Raw genomic sequence first — 8903 nt, forward strand, 5'->3', positions numbered from 1 at the left:
AATGTCGACAATTTAAAGTCAATAAAATTTAAGTTTAGTATTAGTCATGAGACAAAACTCGCTCTGACTTCCGCTCTGACAGAATGTAACATTCTTTTTTTTTTTTAAATGAGGGCTTTCATCCGCACAAAGGATGGAGAGTACAACAATATGTTTCATATATTGTTTCATCATAAAAAATAAATAAATGATCTATATAATAGATAGTATAATCTCTAGTGTGCATTTGTGGTGGTGGGGTTCTCTTGCGTGCACGTTCATAAACGCGCGCGCGTGTTTACTTCAAGTTTGAGTATGTAAGGGACGTGTACAAAATTAGCCCTGCTACAAAAATCCGAAAAACGCTCAATTTAGAAAAACATTTTTAAAAATGGTAACTTATACTTGCAGTATTTGAACCCATAATAGGATATGCTATAAAGTCGGCGGGTTATGAACTTATTGTTTACGAGCTTTCATAAACACGCTCTTTCTTTCTTTTTTTTGTTACACGCTTTTGAGCGGATGTGACTTTTCGCAGACGCTCCCTCGCACGGTTGAACCGTCCCGTCATACCTCGCGTGGCCAACGGCTCCCTCTCCGCCGACAGCAGCCTCATTGACTCACTCTACCCGGCCCGTGCAGCTCGATTCGGGGCGACAATTTGGAAGCAAACCGGGTCGGACCAGCCCATTAGAACACCAAGGCTCCCCCGGCCCTTCTGTTTTGTCCGACTGCGGCGGCGGGGCGTGCTTTTTTCCTGGGGTTCTCGCTGGCCGGGGAGTCAGGGGAGGAGGGAGGGGGGCGAAGTACGGAGCTGATCCGGAGCGATGATGGAGCTGGAGTCGGCCAGTAGCCGCGGCGAGCCGGGAGCCGCGGGGGACTCGCTGCTGCTGCAGCCGCCGACGCCGAGCCGGCACGAGAAGAGCCTGGGTCTGCTCACCACCAAGTTCGTGACCCTGCTGCAGGAGGCGAAGGACGGAGTGCTCGACCTGAAGGCGGTGAGCACCGCGGAGTCTTGTGGTCTTTGTTGTTAGCTAGCACATGTCACTCGGAGCCCCGCTCGCTGTCGTCGGGCTACATTCACTTTCGCTAGCTTTAGCCCGTTAGCCTAGCCTAGCCTAGCCTAGCTGTGTGACAGGCTAGTTTGAATGGGCGACACATAATAAATCAACTCATGGATTTGAAGCCGTGTTTATTTTCTTTTTTAAACCTCTGCCGAAGTGTTGTGTGATCGTATTTCTCCGCGTTTCTCAAAGAGGGAGTGAAACTTACAGGTTTGAACTTTGAGGAATAAAAACCCGGTCAACTTTTTCCCGACTCTGCCCCCTGCAGATTCAAAGTTTTTAAAAAGTGGGTCATCTTTTGTCGCCGTCCCCCCCGGGAGCCAACGCGACTGCATCTTCACACATGAGCAACCCCCCCCCCCCCCCATCCCATCTGACTGATCAACGTCGTGGTCATTTAACAACATGTTCTGGTCCGGTTCGTTTTCAGCAGTTTGCTCCACAATCACATTGTTGTTGTTGTTGTTGTTGTTGTTTTAATCAGAACGCAGATTAAATAACATTGGATGTGTTTTCCACCTCTTTCTCCAGACCAAAATGTATTTTTAATAAGCTGTTCAGATATTACAAATACACAAAACTGTTATTCTCAGCTTCTTTGAGATCTAGTGTTTACATCTTGTAAAGTCAAAATGTTGGGAACAAAGGGACCTTTGCACACTTCTTCTCAGCCAGTGCCCCTGAGCATGAATAAATCTTGAACGCGTATACTCTAAAATGTGATTTCATCTGAATCCCAGATTCATCCAAACTTATTATTTTGCGTGCAAAATTGCAATATAGATAAACAAATGCTGCCATCCATGATGTTGTTTCACATCTAACCACAACCAGAGAAGCAGATGGCAGCCTGACCAGCCAAGCATCACTTGATACAACAGAACAGTTTCCTTTTCACGGTGACCTCGGTGACCTCGTTGACTTGGCGGACAGATCGGCCTCATAGAGCTGCACACACTCGTGGTGGCACACAAGTGTGTGCTTTTGCCAAAAAAGTACCGGACAACTTCTGCTGTTTTATTTTCTCCGTCATTTTCATCTGTTAAGAAATAAAAACACTCTAGCACTATCAGAAAAATCGATTCACTTCGCGTCGTGCTCTTCTATTATCAGATATGAGCTCGGACGTGAGGTGATCGGCGTTGTTATTCCATTATAACACATATTCAAGACTCAGTAAGGAGTTTCAGTGAAGAGCTGTGGAGTCTCGCTGTATCTGTATTTCGACACTGCTAAAAACACAGTTGTGACATTCAGTACTGTATAATAAAGGGTAAGGTTTGTGTGTTGATTTTAAATTAACAGGCAGGTTGCATCCATCACCTGTGACTCCCTCAAGCTACACGCAAGTGGAAGTCTTATGTTTTCTGCATTAATCAATAATAAATCTATGCTATGGGAACTATTAGATAATAATAAAAAAAACCTCACAAGACCTACTATGCTCGCTGTCAAAGCCCAGACTTATCAGCAGCAGCCATATGGTTGTCGTTAGTTTGTTAAACATGGAGCGGTTGGGCTGCAAAGGAAGTTAAAGTGACACAAATACCATGGTGGTGAAACCTTGTGGTTTTTGGTTGCGTGGCACTGAACCTGTTGGCACAGGCGCAGCCATCCTCTCTTTGTGTTTGCTCTTGGCTATAAACGTACTAAAAGGATATGTCATGGCATTAATCTCTATTGTACTTTCCGTTGCATTTGTCCTGTCACTCAGGCTGCAGACACCTTGGCCGTGCGGCAGAAACGGCGCATTTACGATATCACTAATGTGCTGGAGGGAATCGGACTCATAGAGAAGAAGTCCAAGAACAGCATCCAATGGAAGTAAGTCCACTGTGCATTTTAGTTTACATTGATCTGTGTGACGAACAGGCTCGTGACTGCTGCGTGACTATATCTGAGTCATAGACAAGTTACTGTTGCACAGAAGAGATTGAATCATATGAAACAAACCAGAATCTCACTTTGTATCACACGCTCAGAACTTTCATGTGCATATTTGGCAATCAGGACCTAGTTGTCACATTGTTATATTTTTAATAACTACTAAACTCGCAAAATGAACAGCAGTAAGGAGCCTGTTCCCCTGCAGGTGTTACAACCAAATGAAGAGGTGTAGATAAGAGAGTTGTGAGTTCATAAATGTGACATTAAAGTAAAGATTATGTCTACCACAAGCTGTGGTTAATAACATATTAGACGGAGAGAGAAAAAGTTTCTTTGTGAATGCAGCTGTGTCTGTTGTGTCTAAGCTCTAATCCACGGCAGATGGATCTGTTGCCAAGAGAAAGTGAATAAGAAGGAATCTGCTTTGTTGTGGTGAAACCGTCTTTGCCTGCTGTCTATACGTTACAGTGTATTTTGTCCTTGTGTTCCAGGGGCGTGGGTCCAGGTTGTAACACCAGGGAGATTGCCGATAAGCTGATTGATCTGAAGGCAGAGCTCGACGATCTGGCTCTCAGGGAACACGAGCTGGACCAGCAGAGAGTCTGGGTCCAACAGAGCATCAAGAACGTGACGGACGACTCTGACAACAGCCCATATCCTTCACTGATCACTGTGTGTTTTAGAGCTGCAACAGTTAATCTATTACAAATTGATTACTAACTTAATCGCCAACTATTTTGATAATGAAAAAATAAGTCAAAATGCTATGCTTTCAGTTTCTTAAATTTGAATATTTTCTGGTTTCTTTGCTCCTCTATGGCAGTAAACTAAATGTCTTTTGGTGTGTGGAAAACAAAAGAAACCATCTTGGGGTTTGGGAAACACGATCAACATTTTATGGACCAAACAACTAATCGATTAATTGGAAAACAGTATTTAAAAAAAACTTTTTTTTTAATGTGGCTGTTTCATCAGTCATAAACTCACACATATAATGATTTGTTCATCTTTTTTGTTTCTTGAAGTCCAGCCATGACTGACGCTTGCGTCATCTCTAGAGTAATTCTAATCCTAAATTATATTTTCACAAACTGAATATTACTCTTAATGACTCCTGGAAAATGATAAAATAGTGATTCATTATAATTTTTAAAAAATCCCATCGACAGTTATAGCACTGTAACCTTCACTTGTTGATGGAAAACATGTCGTGAATTCGCAGGCTCATAAATGTCACTCGCAGCAGGACCAGATTGCTGACGACCGAGGGACTGTAGGCACTGACGCTCAGCCAGGGTTTTTCCTGCATACAACACACTGCCAAAATTTTATCCCGGGGATAAAATGCTCCAGAGGAACAAGTATGCTTCATAACAGTGTCCTGTTATGAAGCACTTAATTTACTCATTGTTAGATACCACCCATAGCAAGCGTTTACGTTTTATGTTATTTATATGAAACATATCCAATCTCAACACCACCTGGCATCTCACAGTGGATTATCCTCCACCCTGCCAGCTCCATCAGCAACACCGCTCACGTTGAGGCTCCGGTCCTGGTCTTTAAACGGTGCACTCTGCTGATTTTAACACATAAAAGTCACAGAGTATTACTCCAACTGTAAATACAGCTGTATATTGAGTTCATTGCCTCTGGGGGGAGGGGGCTTTCAAAAAGTCTTGAGAATTTGGTTATTTCAGGTTGTGATGTCCGATGGAAAGGCTGTTTTATTAACCGAGGGTTTGTTTGATGGATGAGGGCATTTAAATGTGGGGTAGACCCTTAAACTACCTTGTTATCGTGTGGACCCTTAACCCATTTGTACTATGGCATATGTAAAACATGAAGACCTCTGCGGAGCTTTCACAGGTATTTTTTTTTATTTTTTATAATCTGCTTTGGTTTTATTTTTCTGTCCGATTTTTTGACAATTGTCATGACTCATCATCACCTCTTTTTTTTTTTTTTTTTTTTGCAGGTGACACACTCCTTGCAATCCGTGCTCCCATTGGCACACAACTAGAGGTGCCCATACCAGAAGCTGTAAGTTGTGCGCGTGTGTGTGCAAGTCAGGTTCACGACGTATTGTTGTTTCAACTCGATTCTCAGACTGGGGCGTTTGTGTGTGTATCCAGGTCCTCAATGGTCAAAGGAAATACCAGATCCGTCTCAAGAGCTCGTCAGGTCCTATCGAGGTTCTGCTCGTCAACAAGGACCCGTCCAGCGCCTCTCCGGTCGTGTTGCCCGTCCCTCCACCAGATGACGTCCTTCAGAACCTCCCGGCACCAGCACCTACCTCCCAGCCGGCCACTGCTGCCTCCCAGGTCCACAAAGATCTTTAGCTATCACTGTGCAATAACTACTCATGTATTGTTTTTAAATTATACATGTCCCATTTACGTCATCGCGCAATGTTATGACCGTTCCTCAACTTTACCTGCTGCAGGTCCCCAAAGGAGCTCCAGCCACTTCTGCAAAACCCGTTCCTGCCGCAACACCAGTCTCAGTGACAGGTAGGACTGTGTCAAGATTTGAACGGAGATATTGTGGCTTTTTACTCCACAATAGTCTTTTTTCGTTCGTATTTTAAACTAAAACCATTTGTGACTGTAATATGATACCATGATCTACGAGTACCATAGTAATTTACAGCGTGTTGTCCCACGTTTGTTTTATTTATTTCAGAGGTGACGAGCACCACGCCACTCACCCCGACAACAGATTCGTCTGCTGCAGTCACTCAGCAGCTTCAGTCGTCTGCCTCGCTGGATGGATCTGCATCCTCCTCTGCTTCTGCAGTGTTCGAACCGATTAAGTCGGATCCGTCTGAATGTGAGTTGTGCATGTTGCTGAAACTGTCTTTCTCTGAAACGTGCACCTTTATTAAAAATGTAAAAAAAAAGACATTCAAAGAATTATAATATTGAAGCTTATTATTGATGCTTCCAAGGCTTGATAAAGTTAAGTTGAGTTAGTAAAACTCAACATGGCTCCTTCTATTAGTAGTTTCTTTGATTTTTTTTTCCGCTTATGTAGGGTAGTATGAATTTGTATTTAATCATACTTAACGTTTTTATTTATCCAGCTACATTTTGTTCAAGATTTTTTAGACAATTTGCACAAAAAGCTTTCACAACTCGTATTGTCCACTTTATGTAACTGCAAGCTGTAAATGTTTGTTTTGGTTTCCCTGCAGTGCTGGACTTCCCCAAAGACCTCTCGGATATGTTCGATCCAACAAGAGGTAAACATTTTAGTTTTCCATATGTTTGTTAATTTCTTCTCCGATGATTGCGCAGTTATCGGTGTCACACCTTTAACACCAGGGTTTTAAATCGCGGTCACTCACCCCTCTTCTCTCTCACTGACAGAGATCATGAGTGGAGATTTGCTGGAGGACTTGATGTCATCAGAAGGTACGCTTGATTATAATTGATTGAACATCTGTACTTTTATGCATCCTGCACGTCTCATATATTTCTCTCTGTTTCAACCCCCCAGTGTTCTCGCCCCTCCTCCGTCTGTCCCCCCCACCCAGCGACCATGACTACATATACAACCTGGACGAGACAGAGGGGTTGTGTGACCTCTTCGACGTCCCCATTCTCAACCTCTGACCCCTGAGGTTGCAGTTGCCCTTTACATGCTGATCTACTGTCAGCTCCTCACTGACAGTGAAGGAAAGAAGAGGTGCAGGGAAGTCCACGCGATCTGACGATTCCTCCCGGGATACCTCTGCACTGACACGTTGAGCTTGGGCTGAGCTCTGTCAGACAGCAGCTCCATGTACAGCCTCGTGAAGAAACACAGATGAGAACAAAACATTTAATCTCTTTTTTTTCCCAAGGAGACAACAAGTTGCAACGAATGACAAATAATTATATTTTTGGATCCTCATGTATTATAAATCTTTGTTTATTAGCTTTCCTGAATGGAAAGAGTGTGTGGTTGTGAGTCTGCGCCTGCTTGTTGTTTTTGTATTGAACACTCTCAATCTCCAGGAGAAAAAATAAAAATAAACCTATTGGAGCAAAGCCTTTATCACCCGGCCGCTGCTCCAGACTCAGCTGGTTAATCATGCACTGTCCTCATGTACATAGAGAATATATATATTTTGGAATACCAGCTCACAAGGTTATTGTATTAATAAGAACTATATTTGTGACACAGGCAGAGCAATACTACAAAAAACAGAGGTACAAGACTCCAATCGTCATACTGTATATGTATGAAGTGCTTTGTTTTAAATAATGGGACTGGTCTGGACTCCAGTGCTGAAGTGTCGTTGGGTTCCAGTCAGAGAAAACTGTTGTTAATATTAAGCTATTGAAGCCAATTATCTTTTATCACGTAAACAAGCCACGGACCAAAAAAGAAAATATCGGAGTGAGGGGGGAAGTTTTAGAACCATTTTCGATTTAAAACTTTTTTTTGAAAAATAATGAAAAATAAAAATTTCTCCTTTAAACTCCACATGTTGTTTAACGGGTTCAATATTGGCACTGCTACACTGAGACTTTTGATCATTGTCTCAGTGCTGTTTTCATTTTGCCTCTGTACTGTTACTGTTGGACCTTTTCAGATTTTTCATTGGCTCAGATTTATATATAATTTAACTGGTGATTGTCACAGGAGTAACGTGTTTTTTTTTCTTCTTACCCCTTTGAAAATTAGTTTTTAAGGAGATTGTCTCGCAACTTTTATGTATGTATGTATATGAATACCATTGTACTCAGTTCATTTGTATGTAAAAGGACATGTATGTATTTCTGATGTATTTTTACTGATGCAGTGAGTATAGTTGACCATGTCATTAAATATGATCCAGTTTTTGTATATTTGGCACAATGTTCCTTTTCAATGGTTTTGTATTTTTCACGCCAGTCTGAGCTCTGTTCATGCTTATTGCTTTAAATTTAGCTTGTCTATTCTCTCTCGCTCTGAGTAGCAACTCAGGATGAGTTGTGACTTGTACATCATAAAATGTATACATCTGTAAAATCCCCTTTTTGTGGAATAATATCCTTTTTTTTGGCCATGGATGACCGTGTATGTATGTACAGTATGCACTGTGTATATCCTTCTCTACTGCTTGTATAGAATAGCATTTATTTTTTTATACCTGCTAGATATATTATCGTATCTACTCATTTTGGGGGCTACACTTAAAAAATTTCAAGGGATTTTCCCACAGAATCTTCTGCTTCATCGAAGCAGATCATCCTGTCTCATCGTTGCACTTTACACTGCTGTGGACCGACCCGTTGCCAATCGTCCTCGTCGCGTTCGGACAGTGTTGTGAGCAGCCCGGGGGAGTGTTCTGGGGGGTTGAATGAATCATGTCCGCGTGAGACTCAGACCTACAGACTGTTTTTTTTAAACAGGCTCACCATTGTTAAGCTGTAGTTGCATCAAATGATACAGAATAAACTCTTTGGTATTCTTCGCGTGTTGTCTGGTTCCCTTGGTTCTCTGTTAATGTTATTGTTGGTTTTGTGTGTGTGTGTAACAGAGGATTTCCAGTATTTGCTTGAGTAAATTCAGTCTAGCAAACTTGGGAAGGATATGTAATCAATTGACTAAATCGTGCTGCTTATATACAACAACAAATGTGCCGGGACAGGAAAGCAGTTTTATGAAATATATTTTGTGTCTGCAGACGGTCCATTGTGCCACTGTGATCCTTTTCATTCATCATAACATTGACAGTTATGTAACTGAATGGGCAGAACTTGGATTTGTCCCTCTGACTAGTGAACTTATGATTTTGTGGATGTTTTGCAGCTGATGTCACTGCCTTATGTTGTGCAAATGTCTGTTCTGCAGTTTCTAAACAAACTAAGGCTGCAACTAACAATTATTTTCATAATCGATTAATCTGTTGATTATTTTCTCAATTAATCGATTATTTGTTTGGTCCATAAAATGGTGAAAAAATGTCAATCCTGTTTCCCAAAACCAAAAGATGAT

General features: G+C 41.9%; 1 protein-coding gene across 1 annotated transcript; it reads left to right on the forward strand.

Annotated features, from left to right (window-relative positions):
- Positions 1 to 560: 560 nt before the first annotated feature.
- e2f4 (E2F transcription factor 4) lies at positions 561 to 8378 on the forward strand. Its single transcript, XM_035643279.2, has 11 exons — positions 561 to 980; positions 2761 to 2870; positions 3425 to 3586; positions 4759 to 4802; positions 4912 to 4976; positions 5069 to 5257; positions 5380 to 5446; positions 5619 to 5765; positions 6130 to 6177; positions 6305 to 6349; positions 6435 to 8378. The coding sequence occupies exons 1-11, from the start codon at positions 810 to 812 to the stop codon at positions 6548 to 6550; spliced, it is 1164 nt and encodes a 387-aa protein (XP_035499172.1). The 5' UTR covers positions 561 to 809; the 3' UTR covers positions 6551 to 8378.
- The last annotated feature ends 525 nt before the right edge of the window (positions 8379 to 8903 follow it).

The sequence above is a fragment of the Scophthalmus maximus genome, chromosome 7 (assembly GCF_022379125.1).
Source record: "Scophthalmus maximus strain ysfricsl-2021 chromosome 7, ASM2237912v1, whole genome shotgun sequence".
Lineage (NCBI taxonomy): Eukaryota > Metazoa > Chordata > Actinopteri > Pleuronectiformes > Scophthalmidae > Scophthalmus > Scophthalmus maximus.

Coding starts and splice junctions, on each gene's coding strand:
- e2f4 (XM_035643279.2), top strand. CDS start 810: ATGATGGAGCTGGAGTCGGCCAGTAGCCGCGGCGAGCCGGGAGCCGCG. Junction 5,258..5,379: donor CGGCCACTGCTGCCTCCCAG/GTCCACAAAGAT, acceptor TACCTGCTGCAG/GTCCCCAAAGGAGCTCCAGC. Junction 5,447..5,618: donor AACACCAGTCTCAGTGACAG/GTAGGACTGTGT, acceptor TATTTATTTCAG/AGGTGACGAGCACCACGCCA.